The sequence below is a fragment of the Puma concolor genome, chromosome C2 (genome assembly GCF_028749965.1).
Source record: "Puma concolor isolate L17-30 chromosome C2, mPumCon1.1.hap2, whole genome shotgun sequence".
NCBI lineage: Eukaryota > Metazoa > Chordata > Mammalia > Carnivora > Felidae > Puma > Puma concolor.
The window spans coordinates 91616668-91633968 of NC_141675.1; the positions used below are offsets into that span (position 1 = coordinate 91616668).

The 17301-nt window shown below is 39.8% G+C and overlaps 1 protein-coding gene across 8 annotated transcripts in view; it reads right to left on the reverse strand.

Annotated features, from left to right (window-relative positions):
- Nucleotides 1-8435: 8435 nt before the first annotated feature.
- Nucleotides 8436-17301, reverse strand: part of PARP15 (poly(ADP-ribose) polymerase family member 15) — a 49994-nt gene continuing 41128 nt past the window's right edge. For 7 of the 8 annotated variants that reach the window (XM_086675248.1, XM_086675251.1, XM_086675250.1 and 4 more), the window contains 3 exons: nt 17004-17137; nt 13455-13629; nt 8436-13145 (listed from right to left, as the gene is read on the reverse strand). In XM_086675248.1, coding sequence (XP_086531374.1) covers nt 12856-13145; nt 13455-13629; nt 17004-17137 — 599 coding nt within the window. In that variant the 3' untranslated portion in view covers nt 8436-12855. Of the gene's footprint in view, nt 13146-13446; nt 13630-17003; nt 17138-17301 lie in introns of all 8 variants that reach the window. The other variant, XM_086675253.1, reaches the window with a different exon arrangement.

Consider the following 17301-nt stretch of genomic DNA (forward strand, 5'->3'; position numbering starts at 1 on the left):
CTGATTGAGCCACCCAGGCGCCCCACAGCTGTGATTTATTACAGAGAAAGACTACTAAGCAAAATCGGCAGAGGGGAAAGGTGTATGGGAAGAGGGTTAAGGAAACCAGACTTGAGATTCTCAGGGTCTTCTACCAGACGGGTCACACAGGATATGCTTAATTCCTCAAGCATCCAATTGTGAAAATGCATATGAAAGGTTATCTACCAGGGAAGCTCTTTGGAGACTCATTGCCCAAGGTTTTTTGGGATGCTGGTCATCATGTAGGCAGTTTTTGTCAAGCCTGCACCAAGATTCCAGATACCCTGAAGGAAAGCAGATGTTCAGCACAAACCATGGTGTTTGTACAAACAGTTTAGGCACTCTGCGAGCCAATTCTCTTATCAGTTAGGGAATTGGGGGAACCCTCCCTAAGTTCAGATGCCAGCCAGGGGCCACTCTTGCAAGCAGGCCTTTCTAAAGATAGCAGGCTTGCTGTGTTAATTCTTTTCTACACAAGCATGTTCCTATCAAATCAATTGGATTAAGCCATATTCTTCAAAGTAGTAACTCGAAATACAAGGTGATCACCTGGGATTACAAGCTTTCTATAATTAAATTATAGGGTACAGGAAAAGTGGCTTTTGACAATATAACACCCAAATCTTTTTTTTTTTTTCAATTAAATCCTGCGTCCTTAGTAATTTTACTCAAAAACTTTTTTCAAGTCCAGTGAGCAGTGAGAGATGTGGTAAAGTCCAAACTCAGCCAAATAAAGTTGTAGAAATGTAGTTCATAGCCAGAACCCAAAATATACCCATAGCCTTGAGTTGGCACAAATTTTGACTAGAATTTGGCCACATAGCCAGAAACTTTAGAATAATTCAGAGGGTCATAAAATCCTCCCTAAACCTCTGGGGAGACTTTGTCATCTTCTTGAGTCTCCTGAAAGCTCAGTCAGTTCCACTGAACTGATTGCCCTGGTTTGAACCCTGCCATTTGCACTCCAAAGACATTCTTAGAAACAAAATGGATGATCCACACTAAGCCAAAGTTTTCACCTCTTTTGAAGTATTTCGCAACTTGTGGTGGTCACAGTGATGAACCACAAAGAGTGCCCTAGAAGGAGGGACTTGTAGACTCAGCTACTGGGAGTGCTCAGTCAACAGCCTTTAGCTCTTAGCCCATTAGGGATTGCATCAGCTGCACAGCTACCTTGCCCAAGGTCATGCCCTTCCTGGGGCAGTCCCCACTCCAATGACTGATTCTGGTAGGAGTACAGAGATTCAGCCCTTCCAGCCCAATGTGGAAAAACTCGGATGTGCCCTTTTAGTGCTCAAGCAACCCTTAGAGCCGACTGAGGCCTTTGTCAAGCCCCCACGGCAACTCGACCTCTTTTCCCATTCTTGCTTCCTCTGTTTCCCTTCCAAAGGTGCTGATCAGAAGGGCACTCCCTAATAAACATCCTGCACATTACATTTCATGTCAGAGTCTGATCCCTAGAGAAGCCAGCCTATAACATAATAGGGTATGACATTTCAAAGCATCTTTTCACTCTCTTGAATGAAGGCAGATCAGCAACTGGGAACAAGTGTCATCTGCTCAATCCGTGTGCCTTTCACAGCCCAACCAGAGCACCTTCTGAAGAAATCCCAGTGTCCTTCTGCCTTGTAACTCAGATTCAAGGTATTTGGATGTTATATCTATCATCAGTCTGAAAGTACAGTCTTGTGGGTTTTTCTACGTACAATAAGGTGGATATCTCAAGGCCCTTCCATTCTAGAAGTCATTGCTCTGTGAAAGAAGTTTGGTAAATTCTGTTTCCATAAATTAATCATATGCCTGAATTAAAATAAATAAAACCTTCATCTAACATATCAACTTCTTCCCTAAATTCCATAATCTGCCAGTGAAATAAAGACTTAAACATAGAGAAATCTCAATATAAATTACTCTCCTTTTGTATCAGGCAGCCAACCTCACTTTTAAAGATTCTTGGCACAGCAGGAGATGAGTAAATTATTCGTTGTCTTTTGCTACTGAACAATACTCCCCCAAATTTAGTGGTATAAAATAACAACAAACACATTATTATTATCTCTCGGCATTCTGGCTCATGCTGGCAGTCTCCCACAAAGTCTCTTGAGGTTTGTAATCGGACCAAGACTGAGGCTGAAGTCATCTCAAAGGCCATTTTACTTGCAGCGGTCTGATTGCTAGACCGGGACAGCCTGAAACAACTGGGGGCTCCTCTGGCATCTCTCCGGTGTGGGCTTACCACATGGTCCCTCCAACATGGCAGCGGCTCCAGGGAAGCTCAGTAACTAAGGCATGTCAAGAGTGGGTGGGGACAGGGAGAGAGAGAGAAACCCAAGGGGTATCCTTTTTTATGACCTAGTCCTCAGAACTGTCACTTCTCCAGCATTCTATTGCCTAGCAGCAAGTCACTAAGCCTAGCCTATATTCAAGGAGAGGAGAATTGGACCTCCACCTCTTATTGGGAGGAGTGTTTCAGAACTTGCAGATGTGTTTGAAACCATCACATTGCCCTACATTTTTCTTTTGAGGTGAAAAGCAGTTGAGTTTCCTTTGTTTCTTTCTTGGTAGGTATTTCATCCTGGCCAAGTGATATATGTTTTCATATATATTCCAGAAAACAACAGGTAGTTACAAGAGCGACTTTACTGAGGGCTTGCTGTGTGGTCATTACTCAGTTCCCAAGTTCTCTGTCCTGTTTGGATTATTCTTCACTTACTATCCAGATGAAATGTCCCAAGTTCCCCTCCAGTGCACTGCAGGAAGGTCAAGAACCCTCTCCAAAATACCGCTTTTCAAAGGACTACATTTTCCTAGAGAAAGTCCACATTGAAATCTGCTTGTTGGCTGCTATTTCCACACTGTAAGAACCATTCTTAGCTTGTAGGCAGTGGGCTGGGTTTGGTTTGCAGGACAGTTTGCCAACTCCCATGACAGGGCTGGGGACTCCATATAAGGTGCTTCCCTAAAAATAATGAAATATGGATTTTGCCACTGCCTTGGAAGCCAGGAGTCAGCTGCAGTTAGTTTTTTGTTTTAGATAGTATTTCTACCATACATATTAGTCCCTGTCTTAATTTCCTGGGGCTGCTGTAACAAAGCACCACAAACTAAGTAGCTTAAAATGACAGAAATTTATTCTCTTGCCGTCTAAAAGCCAGAGGTCTGAAATCAAGGTTCTTTGCAGGGTTGGTTTCTACTGATGGCTCTGGGGGAGAACGTTCCAGTGCCTCTCTCCTAGCTCTGGTGTTTGCCCCTCAATCCTTAGCTTGCAGCCACATCATTCCTTTCTCTGTTTCCATTTTTCTATTGTTTTCCCAGTGTCTGCCTGTGTCCACATTCCCATCTTCGATTTAGGACAGTGGTCATCAGGTCAGGGCTTATTCTAATCCAGTATGAATTCATTTTAGCTTGATTACATCTGCAACAACCCTGTGTCCAAATCTCACATTCACAGATATGGGGGTTGGGACTTCAACGTATCTTTTTGGGGGAGGAACACAATTCTACCCACTGCAGTTTCACTTCTCAAATCACATTCCGGAAGTGGCCAGGACCTAATAGTTCTTTTGTTTTCACTAACTAGAAAACATTCTTTTTTGCTAACACTCTCAGTTGCAGTATGCCCCCTCAAAATATTACTGTAGAAATTCAGGACATGCCACTCCCAAAACATGCTGCTTGGGTATATTGATTATTTTGAGCATTTATAGAACAACAAATGCAGGGAGAGGCTTTCTCTGAACTCCCCTTATCTACCTAAAGACAGATCCTCCAAAAAGGACTTGGTTGTCATAAATCCCCTCCCAAGGAATTTCATTAACTGGGGAGGACTGACTTCACAGGACGTAAGACTAGAAGTCAACACCACACCAAGACAAACTTTGTCACAAACTATCATACCTCCCATCTATTCTTCTAAGGGCCTATTCATCTGTCCTAAAGAAGGGACAGATTTACTCTCCTCTAAGAGACCTATGTCCCCCAACCCCTTTCCCTATTAATGGTGTTTAAGTCTGAATTCTGAGCCACCTCGGGTAGTTATCCATTCTCCCTGGGTATCTCCCACGTATACGTGAAGTATACATAATAATAAAGTTCTGTTTGCTTTTCTCTTGCTAATCTGTCTCATATTACAGGGATCTCAGCCAAGAATTCAGAAGGGTAGAGGAAAAATTAATTTTCCTCCACTACAGAACATTGCCCTGGAGGAGCAGACCTACCCTAGCCATCATTTACCTCTGACCTTTTTTCTATGAAAACATTAGTTTCAGTAAGGTTCCCATGACTGGCTGGAAACACCATCATCTTTCCATCTTGTCTAGTTAAGCAGGCAGCAAATAACTGTATTTCTATAAGCCAGTGAAATGTCCTTTAAGGAAAAATCTTTCTCTCTTATAACAATATTAAATTCTTTAAAAATCTAGTTTTAACAACCTTACGGGATAATTCACTATAAGCCCGTTGATCTTAACCCAACTTGAAACATTCCCTACTCTGTCCTTTTGCCTCCTTGGCCTATACATATTCATGGTTATATGATAGTTATAATGGATATGTATACACAATTTGGTATTCATCCCTTTATGTAACATGATTTCACCAAATATTCTCTATTACCTGTATCATCTTCATATTTATCATTTTTAGTGTGTCACTAGAGTATATCATTTTGATACAGCACAATTAATCTCTATATTTCTGTATTGTTGGGCTCTTTGCTTTCTTCCAGTGTTTTATAATCATAAAATAAACATTGTATATGTATACTTTTGGTTTTTATTAAACATTATTTCCTCAGGATACATTCTATTCCTTGGTCAGGGGTTAGACATATTTATGATTCTTTCAATAAAGTAGCATTTTGCCCTTCTGGATCCATTTACCTTGCTATCATTAATGCATGAGCATATCTGCTTTCCTGAAGCCTTGCAGGCTTTGGGGTCTGTCACTTCTCAGAAGTTTTTCTAATTCTTTTTTTTTTTTTTTAATTTTTTTTTTTTCAACGTTTATTTATTTTTGGGACAGAGAGAGACAGAGCATGAACGGGGGAGGGTCAGAGAGAGGGAGACACAGAATCTGAAACAGGCTCCGGGCTCTGAGCTGTCAGCACAGAGCCAGACGCGGGGCTCAAACTCACGGACCGTGAGATCATGACCTGAGCCGAAGTCGGCCGCTTAACCGACTGAGCCACCCAGGCGTCCCGGTTAAACGTTTTCCAGATTCTTCTGTGAGGATGTTTTTTGGATGAGATTAACATTTAAATCCATGGATTAAAGCGGATTGCTCTCCACCATGTGGGGCCGGGGGCTCACTCAATCAGTTGAAGCCCTTAATAAAATAAAGCCTGACCTACCCAAAGCAAGAAGTCTGCCAGCAGACTGATTTTGGACTCAAACTGCAATTTATCCCTAAGTATCCAGTCTGCCAGCAGATTTTGGACTCACCAACCTTACACAAGCGTGTGAGTCAATTCTTTAAAATAAATCTCTCTATATTTGTATACACATCTTGTTGGTTCCTTTTCTCTAGAGAACCCTGACTAATACAGTTTTGTGCCTCCCAGGCTTTTTAATAGTAAATTTAATAGTAAAGGGCTTTTCTAACTTTTATAATTGGAAGGTAGAAATGACCTGGAAGCTCTTTTAGCAAAATATGGTCTAAAAGTTATGACAGATATGACACTTGTATACACTGAAAAATTAATCATGCCTACATTTAATATTTTCTTTTTCTTTTCTTTTTAAAAAATACTTTAGGGTGATAGATAAGTGGGAAAGAAGGAAGGAAGAAGGGAAAGACAAGGAAGGAAGGAAGGAAGGAAGGAAGGAAGGAAGGAAGGAAGGAAGGAAGGAAGAAGGAAGGAATGAGGGGAGGAAGGAAGGATAAGAATCACCTCCCTCAGGGGCACCTGGGTAGTTCAGTCAGTTAAGCGTCTGACTCTGGCTCAGGTCATGATCTCATGGTTTGTGAGTTCAAGCCCTGAATCGGGCTCTGTGCTGACAGCTCAGAGCTTGGAGCCTGCTTCAGATTCTGTCTCCATCTCTCTCTGCCCCTTGTGCTGTGTCTCTCTTTCTCTCAAAAATAAATAAACACTAAAAAAAATTTAAAGAATCACCTCCCTCAGGGCAAAAAATACTTTCACATCGTCTTCCTTCCCTCCACCTTCAGGCACTCAGTTTCCAGCTCCTCCTCCTATGCAGCAGCCTAATGGGGCTGGAGAAGGAATGGCTATGACTTCCAACCAGTGTCATAGGTTGTGAAGATTTTGCAGACACTAAAGGGAGCATTGGCCTTGCTAATTGCTGGGGAAAGGGCCATAGGCTGGGAAAGGAGGGAAGGCTCAAAGCTGGGAGGAGTAGAAGAGGGAGGGAAGAGGGGAGAATGAGGCAGCGTAAGGAGGAGAGGAAGATTCCTTATTTTACATGCTTCACCTGATGAAGGTCTGGATGAGGACACTGCATGTATGGTCCCTAGGGATGAGTTATATCAGATGTATGTGATCTCCTTGTTCCCCTACAGTGAGGCTTCTTCCCCTAGGGAACCAGGAGTAACGAGCATTTGGAGCATTCTTCACTGGGTGGCCTACATGTGTTCACCCCACAAAGAGAGGGGAATAAAGTAACTCTCTCACTCCCACCTCCCCAGTTAGTGACAAACCTGAGCACCTCAATGCGAACAGAGCCCACTCTGGGGGATGACTGTGCCAGTGTTTGGATAGGGTCAAATTACCTCAACAGCCTCTACCCTCTGTGGAAGGGAAATGGAAATTCTCCTAAGGGCAAAGAATTGTTGAATCCGAGTTGAGACTTTGTCTTCTTTAATTTGGGAATTCGTTTACTTACGGTTTCTAAATGTACAGTCTCTTCTATCTTTCCTCTTTTTATTTGGTATGTTTTTAATTAGGCCTTATCTATGGTACACCTGCACACCCTGACTTGCTTTTCATAGTGGCTGTTATAATTTATTCTTCTACATCCCCAATACTCGATACTGTTAGACATTATTAAATTTTCCCAAGCTGATATAGGTGAAATAATATGTCATTACTGTTTTAATGATGTTGAGCATTTAAACGATCTATTTATTGATTATTCTAGTTTCCCTCTTCTGTGAACTGCCTTTTCGGTGGTCTTGTTCATATTTTTGTAGAGATTCTTGCTTTTTCTGTTGATGCATAGTTCTTGATATTGTCATGGATATGAGTCCTTTACTGGTTGTCTGCATTACAAATCTTCCAGGGTTTTTTTTTTAACCGTATTTATTGCTTTTTAAAATTATCGTACAGAAGTTTTTAAGGTTTAAGGGATAGTATTTGTTTTTTTAAATAGGTAATACATTTGTGAGATTCAAAATTCAAAAAGTATGGAGGTATGCAGTGAAAAGTCTCCTCCTATCCCATCTAGCCATCTAGTTTCCTTCCTTGCAGAGAAGACAATGCAAAAATGCTATGATTCTACATTAAGTAACCTTGTACATATATCAATCATCCTTCACTTTTAAAGAAAAAAAACCATTAATGTTTATTTATTTATTTTGAAGGAGACAGAGCACAAACAGGGCAGGGGCAGAGAGAAAGGGAGAGAGAGAATCCCAAACAGGCTCTGTGCTGCCAGCATGGAGTGCAACGCAGAACTCGACACAGGACTTGACATGGGCGATCTCATGAACTGTGAGATCATGACCTGAGCTGAGACTTAACCGACTGAGCCACCCAGGCGCCCTATCACTCCTCATTTTTATCTGTATGACAAATTCCTAGCAGTCGGATTGCTGGGTCAAGGATAATGCACTTGTGATTTTGACAGTTATTGCTTCTTGTGTATCCTCCCAGAGATATTCTATGCATATCCAAACGTGTGAAAATCTGGAAGAATTTCTCTTATTTGCGCAGACTTGTATTTTCTCCTGCATTGTAGACTACGATGACCAGAAGGCTCTTTTGCCAATACTGACTGTTAGAAATCTCTTTCTACTGGAATTTTGAAATCATTCACTTCACTGTCTTTAAGCTTCCAGTGTTGGTGTTGAGAAATCTGAAACTATTCTGATTCTTGATCCTTTGTATGTTTTATTTTCTTCCCTCTGGCAGTTTGTCCTTAGTGTTCCTGAACATTTCCCAAGGTATACCTTGGGATTAGTCTATTTTTTTTTTTTGCTGTTGTACTGAGCACTAACTACAGGCTTTCAATCTGGAAACTCATGTCCCTTAGTTTGGGGATTTTTGGAATAATTTCTTTCATTGATGATTTCTTCTGTGCTTTCTGATCTCTGGTTCTGGAATTACTATTAATCCAATGTTGGGCCCTTTGGAGCTGTCTCCTAATTGTATCCTTGTTTCCTTTTTTCCATCTTTGTGTGCTTTTACTTTCTGAAATTTCCTCAACTCTATCTCCCATATTTTTCACATGTTATTACACTTTTTAGTTTCAAGACCTCTTGTTTCTTTTTTTTTTTTTTAAGTTTATTTTTGAGAGGGAGAGAGCCCACTCAAGCAAGCAAGTGGGGGAGGGGCAAAGAGAGAAGGGAGAGAGGATCTGAACTCACAAACTGTGAGATCATGACCTGAGCCAAAGCTGGACACTTAACTGATTGAGCCACTCGGGTTCCCCCTCTTGTTTCTTTCTTTCTTTCTTTTAAATTTTTTTTAATGTTTATTTTTGAAGGAGAGAGAAACAGCATGAGCAGGGGAGGGGTAGAGAGACAGAGGGAGACACAGCATCTAAAGCAGGCTCCAGGGTCTGAGCCATCAGCACAGCGCCTGATGCGGGGTTCGAACTCACAAACCACAAGATCATGACCAGACCCGAAGTTGGACACTCAACCAACTAAGCTACCCAGGAGCCCCTGCTGTCAGTATCTTTAGGGTAAAATTTCCTCTTGACGTGGACAGGTGCAAAGTAAAAATGTCCAATGTCTTGCCTGAAAAGTAAAAGTCTGGCTTCTGCTATTTTGGGAGTCAAACAGGGAAGGGAGCTTTGGGAGAGTTGTCCTCTCAGGATTTAGTATTTGGTATGCATTTGGCCACAGACTCCTCTGTTTTTGCTATAGTACCTAAGACCTCATCTTCTCTTCTAAAATTTAGTCTTTGACCCTATTTCTTGACACAGAGTTGCTAAATGCCTTGGAATTTCTTGGGTGTGGCAGTAACTTTTGTTCTAATGAAGTGACTTTTGCTGGTTTCCTGGATTTGGAATCAGTCAACTAAAAAGGTCAAGCCATGATTAGGAGGTTGGAGCTTTCAGAGCGTCTGGGTTATCGAACTCAAGGAGGGGGATGTGGGCACACTGAGTATAAATCAGTAGAAGCACAATCAGTCAGAAGTACAGGGAACAACCTGGGCTTTGAGATTGGCATCTGAAGTGATGGGGAGGTAAGATAGTCTCATGGGGCTGAGCCCTTGTGGGATCTGATGCTATTTCCATGTAGGTAGTGTCAGAATTTAGTTAAATTGTGGGACCCCCATATAATGTTGTAGAGAATTATTTACATTGGGAAAGAACTCACACATCTGTTGTCGGAAGTGTTCTGAGTGTGGAAGTGTAAGTAAAGGAGAAATAGCAACAGTTTTTCCTACACAGCTTGTAAATGTGATAATTTAATCAGTTAAGCTCATAAAGCATGTTCACTATAAGAAACAGTATTTGTTCTAATAAACAGTTTAGCAGAAACTGAATTGGTTCATATTAGCTGTAAATAATCTTACCAGCATTGTGATAATTAGCCTACCAGCTGAAAATGAATTCACAAATCCTGGGTTCAACTAACCTGTCAGCATATATACTACATGGAATCTGTTTCTCTACTCTAGATGAAGAAAAAAAAAAATAAAATGTTTCCTCTGATTCATTCAGCAGAATGTGTGTCCTCATCCTCCCACAAGTAAGGGGAAGGATTAGAGGGAAAAGAAAGGAATGAGAAGGAGAAAGATGCTAAAAGAAGTAAACAGAGAAAAGGAGAGAAGATATATGGGAGAGTAAAGCCATCTGACTACCAGTCACAATTGTAGTTTAGGTTTTCTGGTCTCAGATCAATCAGGTACCATCAGTCTGAACTCTGGAAATCCATAGAAAAGAAACCTAGTTCATCAGTAGTTAGCAAAGTTAAAGCCTTCCAATTTTGGTTAACTGGAAACAGTGCGTTATTAAGAGAGAAGTAGAGACTATTCTAGTCATATGTTTAGAGAATGTTAAGTCAACTGGGAAGGAGAGAGACGTAAAAGGTTGAAAAACATGATTTGGCTTCAGACTGATGGAAGGTAGAGTTTATAATACCTATATAATTATTGGGGTGTCTGAGCCTGGGTGGCTCAGTTGGTTAAGCGTCTGACTTTGGCTCAGGTTATGATCTCGCAGTTCATGAGTTCGAGCCCCAATGCAGGTTCTGTGCTGACAGCTTGGAGCCTGGAGCCTGCTTTGGATTCTGTTCCTGTCTCTCTCCGCCCCTCCCCTGCTGACACTTGGTTTCTCTCTCTGTTTCAAAAATATAACTATGTAATAATTGATTGGCCTATATTTTGTTTCTCAAGAAACGATCACAACTTTAATAGCATGGGTGTATTATATTCAAGACTTCTATGTCTTCTAGTGAAGTGGGAGTATAGCAAAATCAAGTGGGGAGTCCTTGAATATTGGAGGAAACAGAAGACAGCAGTTTACACTGCAAGTCAACTGCAATGTAGTTGCAGTACTACTACCTAACCTAAGTAAAAAGAGTCCTTCCATGTTTCAACCTGGCTTACTAGGATTCTACACTGGAGCTGGGAGCCAAGGCCCACGTAGTAGCAGAGCGTTATTTAACCTTGCTTTGTTCTCTAGGTCTTTATTTCCCTCAAGAAGTTCAGGAGGTGGTGTCTCATTGAAGGTAGATTATGGTCCTTTGCACCTCATAATCCAACCATATGTTTCTCTAGAAATATAGGGCACCCTACTTTGACATGACATTTATGTAGAAACATACAATGAAATACTATACAATCATCAAAATTATATGTAAGATATTTAATGACATGGGGGAAATAATACAGATATATTACAAAAGAAAAACTGGATTATTAAACTATAAGGGAAGACTATGACATTTTAAGACTTTATAATTATATATACATAGAAGGAAAATATATAGTGGAATAACTTGACGATTAAGATTATGTTTATAGTAAAAATTAATAACATGAGAGTAATACAATGTTAAATGAAAAAAGGTAGATGCAATATTGTATAATTAAGTAATTGAATAAAGTGTGATTTTGACTTTGTTGAAGGTGGATGTAGAAGAAACTAGAAGGGAATACATAAGAACGTTGGCAGTGGTTTCCTCTGAATGTTGCAGTTATGGGTGATAGAGTATGGTGAAGAGTGCTGTTTTCTTTATACGCCACTCTTTTTAATGTGCATGTGCTTATTTATGGTATAAACCCATCTTAAAAGTCTTCAACTCTTAAAAAATGATGCTTCAGGATAAATAAGCTGCTAAACATTTCAAGAATTTGCCTAACTCCAATAGAAGGAAGAGATGAATCTGAAGGGCCACCATCTGTAAAAAGAATGAGATATGTACTGCATCCTCCAGAAGGTGGAACAGTGATTAGCAGGCAATAGATTCAAAAGAACAGATATCAATTCAATGTAAACAAGAGTTTTCCAATAATTAGAACTGTCTCAAATGGAATATCCTTAAGATGTGGAGTGTTAGAAGCAGTCAAGCAGAGGCTAAAGGCCTTTTGGCCCTGGGAGTAGGAGAAGGTGAGAGAGAAAGATGAGAGGACAGTGGGCCTAGATGGCCTCTAGAGTCCTTTTCACTGCTAACATTTTATCAAAGTATTAGTCATTCACTCATTTATACAGCCTCTAAGATGGTCCCCAATGATCCCTGCCTACTGGTGTCCATACCCTTGAGTAATTCCCTCTTACACTGAATGAGCTGATCTATGTAACCAATAGGTTACTGTAGAAAAGATGGAGTATGACTTCAGAGGCTAGATCATAAAAGGTATCATGGCTTCTTCTTTTCTCTCTCCTGAATTGCTGACTGTAGAGTAAGCCAGCTGCAAGCAGCCTAGAGAGGAGAGGACTCCTGCCAACAACCAGCAAAAGCTGTCTAGCTATTTGAGAGATTCACCATAGAAGCAGATCTTCCAGCCCCAGTCAAGCCTTCAGATCCCCTGCCAACATCTTGACTCAACTTCCTGAGTCAAGAGACCCTAAGTTAGAATGACCCAGCTAAGCCATGCCTGAATTCCCTACCCAAAAAGCCACTAAATTTTGTAGTAATTTGTTATGTAGCATTAGATAATGGTACAACACATTTTTGCCTGATTTGTTCCACAACAGATTTGAGGTAATACTCTTTGATTCTGTCATTAAAAGCTGAGCTATTGCTAATAAGTATTCTTAAGGAGGCAAAATTCACAGTTATTACAGATGCACAACAGCAGCCTATTCATTTAATAGTACAGTTGAGCTCAACACAGTTTGATGTCTTAACATGTTCTGTAAGGACAACAGCTTGGTTTTAAAGTGATTCATCTTATGTCTTCTCTGCTAGAAAAAAGTAATGTGCTCTTTGTTTTCCTACAGACTTGCTGTCTGTAAATAGCTGTAGCTATAATTGTGTCATCTACATTTCTTAGCTTCCACCCATCAATGTGCTCTGAAGAGAGGTATGCTACAAATTTCAATAGAGCATTTTTAAAAGGCTGTTTTCAGCATTTTAGCACCTGACAGATTTTTATCTATAAAAACAGGCCAAAGGCAAAGACAAAACCCCTATAAATTGTTTTTATGAATAGACGACTAAATCATCTCTTTGAGATTAAAAAAAAAAAACAACCCCTATTTTTCAACACCTGAAAGTTATGAGATATTCTGGGTAAGCCTGATTATCAGAGAACACCACAAATAGGCTTGGATGTTGTACATTGTCTGTGACAGAGTCAAACAGATCTGTGGGATTGTGAGGGTTCTTTGATGGAGGGGTAACTAATCCTGCATATCCAAGTGTGTAGACTCCTGTAAGTACTCGCACAACATAAATATGCTTTCTCCCATTGCTGTCTGGTCTGGAGTACTTATCATTAGCAGAATAACTGGCATCAATAGCAAAATAAGTTCCCTTTCCATAGGCTGCAGCTGTAAAGAGAAACACAAAAGCCTTTCTCAGAACATAAAATTATCACAGTATGTAGAACCAAGCCCAAACCTGACACAAAAAATTTTTAATGTAGTTCTTGCCCACCAAAACCACTTTTCATCATTTCTAAAATTTACTCCATCTATCCTCAGAAGGTTGTCATCCTCCTTTCTGGTGACACACAATGAGCCTTATCCTGACAATGACAATATGGCTGCCATATATGGTTCTACACTGCTTGGGTGTGAAGTCAACGCTAGAACTATCATTCACCTCATTCTGGTTGGCCAGATTACTCACTTCCTTACCATTCTTCCCAGCATAACTGCGATTGAAGCCATGCTGATTGACATATGGCACTGAGTCTGCAGCTGTCCCATGATATAGGACTCTCTCATTATCTGTATGGCCATTCTTGATGTCCATATGCTTTTTCTTTATCTGGTAGCTCTTCCAGAGCCATATATTCTGTATCCTCTCTATCTGCAAATGACAAAAAAGCAAAACATTTTGAAAATGACTTTAGAGCTCAGTATATTGTGTTTGTTGTGGATTTTTAAAAAAGCAATTTGGAGGAGAAGCAGGAGGACTGGAGGAAGGAAATGAGAAGGAAAAGAAAAATAAAATGCAAATAAACAGCAAATTCAGAGAATAGGTAGCTTTCCACCTTTAGAAAAAGGCTAGGTTAAGAGTACCTATACTTTGTAATAGTGCTGATTATTATCTACTTTATATAACAGAACTTATAACTTACATAAAAATGTTTACCTGGAATTCCTGGAGATTTACTAACATTCAAATTCCTACTCAAAAATTTGTCAAGTAATGATTTCCTTAACGCCCTCTGATCTCTAAACCCATTCCATTGGCTTCTTCCAGTAACAGTTTTCTTGTATTGCTCTGATTATGGTCACAAATGACCTCATAACTGCCTAATCTAATGACTATTTCTTTCTAGACCTTCAATAACATTTCAAACCATAAATCATCCCCTCCTTGAAATTTTGTCTTTCTTGAAAAATTTTTAACGTTTATTTTATTTTTGGGACAGAGAGAGACAGAGCATGAACGGGGGAGGGGCAGAGAGAGAGGGAGACACAGAATCGGAAGCAGGTTCCAGGCTCTGAGCCATCAGCCCAGAGCCCGACGCGGGGCTTGAACTCCCGGACCGCGAGATCGTGACCTGGCTGAAGTCGGACGCTTAACCGACTGCGCCACCCAGGCGCCCCTTGAAAATTTTTTAAAAATATCATTCCCTACGGTTCTATTTCCTTCTAGAAAATGAACTTATTAACATACATTCAGTAATCATCTATTGAACATCTACTATGGATCAAGCACTGTTGGATCTCTGCCCTCAGTCTAGTGGGGGAGAAACACAAGAAAAAAAAATCACTACCTCCCAGAGTGATAAGGGATGGGTCAGGAGAATACACATGGAGTATGAAAGCATAAGAAAAGGATCCAGATAATCTAGGTCTAGGGAGAGAGGAGGAAATCTGAAAGAATGATGTTCTAGAAACAAAAGAAGAAAGTTCAAGAAGAATCGAGTGCACCCTCATGTTCACTTCAGCATTATTCACAACAGTCAAGATATGGGATCAACCTAAGTGTCCATTGATAGATGAATGGATAATGAAGATGTGATATATATATTTTTTTTTTCCATAATAGCATTCCATTATATATATATGTATATAATTCTATTATATATATAATTCCATTATATATGTATATTCTATATATAGGAGTATACTATATATATATATATATTCATACTACAGGAATATAGGATTCCTATATTCATACTATAGGAATTCATACTATAGGAATTCATACTATAGGAATTCATACTATAGGAATAGGAATACTATTCAGCCATTAAAAAGCATGAAATCTTGCCATAGACCTTAAGGCATTATGCTAGGTGAAATAAGTCAGACAGAGAAAGACAAATACCATATGGTTTCACTTACATGTGGAATCTAAAACAAACAAAACCCACAAAAAACAAACCAAAGCTCACAGATACAGAAAATAGATTGATGGTTGGCAGAGGCAGGGGCTGGGGGGATAGACAACATGAGTGAAGAGGGCCAAAATTTACAAATTTCTAGTTATAAAAGAAATAAGTATGGGGATGAAATGCTCAGAATGGTGACTATGTTAATAATACTGAATTGCATATTTGAAAGTTGCTAAGAGAGTAGATCTGAAAAGTCCTCATCACAAGAAAAAAAAATTTTCATAACTATGTATAATGATGGATGGTAACTAGACTTATTGTAGTAATCATTTTGCAATATATACAAATATCAAATCATGTTATATACTTGAAACTAATATATTTCAGTTATTCCTCAATTTCAGTAAATAATTAAAAACAAATACATAAATAAGAAGAATGGAGTGGTAACCTGTAGCAGATGTTGAGGAGAAGCCAAGTAATAAAAGCAGGAGGGAAAGTTTTTTGAGACAGATGAAGACCTCAAGGAGATGTTGAAATTTTGCAATGGAGAATGCGTGAGGGAGTTGACTGGAGGAAGCAATAAAAATTTCAGGCACCCGGACAGTGCTGCAGAGGTTGGGGACCATGAATTAATAATGATTTTATCCAGGGGCAGCAGGAGAGAAAGTAGGCTATGGAATTAATCCAAAGTTGAGGTGTTTCAAAATGGATATGATAGAAGGATAAGAGCCAAGAAAGTTGGAGATATTGGGTAAACACAATTGAACGAGGTTCTTGTACTCTCAACATCTTTTAACATCAATGAAGCATCTCTTCCTTTAAATTCTCTCCTTTCTGCAAGAGTCTCCCTCTTTTGATTCTCTTTCTTTCTCAGGAATTAAGTTCATTTAGTAGGTACTGTGTCCTACAATATGCTAGCTACCGTGCGATCCTACCTTAAGAAGCCCACTGTCTAATGGAGCAGTCAGGCATGTGAAAGCTTATGAAAGCACAATTTCTTAAGTGCTATAATATGGTTAAGTACGCTGCTGTATGGAAGTAGCAGCTAGGTTTTTAAATGACTAGGATGGAAATATCAATTTCCATACCCTGCTCTGACATACATGGTATGATAATGACCTAATAAATTCCTGTACTGGCTAAAATTTTTATGCAGCACAGTGGATGTTGTGAGAATCTGAACATCCATTCCACTTCATTCCCATTGTACAGCAACTCCTGATTGGGTGGAGATGGCCTCACTTACAGCTCCCAGGTGCAGCCTAATTGGGTTTAACCAATCTGGATAATCTCATGATGGGATCACACAATGATGGCATCTGATAGCCCAGGTATAAGCCAGTCAGCACATAGCACTCTCCCAACACAGACTAGCTGTAGTGGTACATTCAACACAAAGCCTGGGACTCTTATCCAGTGGCTGTATCCCTTCCATGGTATGTGAATGGAGGACATAGAGACCCCCTGATTGCCACCAGCAGCCGTCCCACAATTATGAAGGGAGTCCAGCCTTCGGATGAAGGTGACAAAGCCAGAGAAACTGGATCCAAGACATCACTGAGTCACTGGATTCAACTGTTCCAAAGACCATCCTACTTCTGGACTTTCCATTAATTTCAAATACATTTCTTCTTGTTCAATCAGTTTGAGTGAGTTTGTTTGTAAATTGTTAAGTGAAAGGATCCAAACATATATATGTCGCTTTTGGGAATCTTCTTCATTACTGCTAAGGAAGGAACCATGAGATTTGAAGTCTAGGAGCTTGAGTGAGTCAAATTAAAATAAATCTAGTAAGGCATAAAGGAAGGAAGAGTGTTATTTTAAAAAGATATCTTTGATGTTAGTTCTTCAATATTTGAAGGAAGTAATTTTTTAGGCACAATATTACCTTCTCTATTTTGTAGGAAAGACAAGTCTCAGAGAACTTGTCCTTTACGGTGTCGTATTCTGACTGTCCGGGTTGTAGTTCGATCACACAGGACAGCTGCTGATTCATGTCAGTCCAGTGTTCAGGAATATTATCTGGAAAGTTAACATTTGGTGAAAACACAATATCCATTTCCAGGGACCATTGAAAATCAGGACACTTCCTATGCTCTTTTTTCTCATTCATCTAATCCTGGTCTTTGAGAAAAAACAAAACAAAACAAAACAAAAAGCTACACATTTCATCGTTGCTTCTTTTA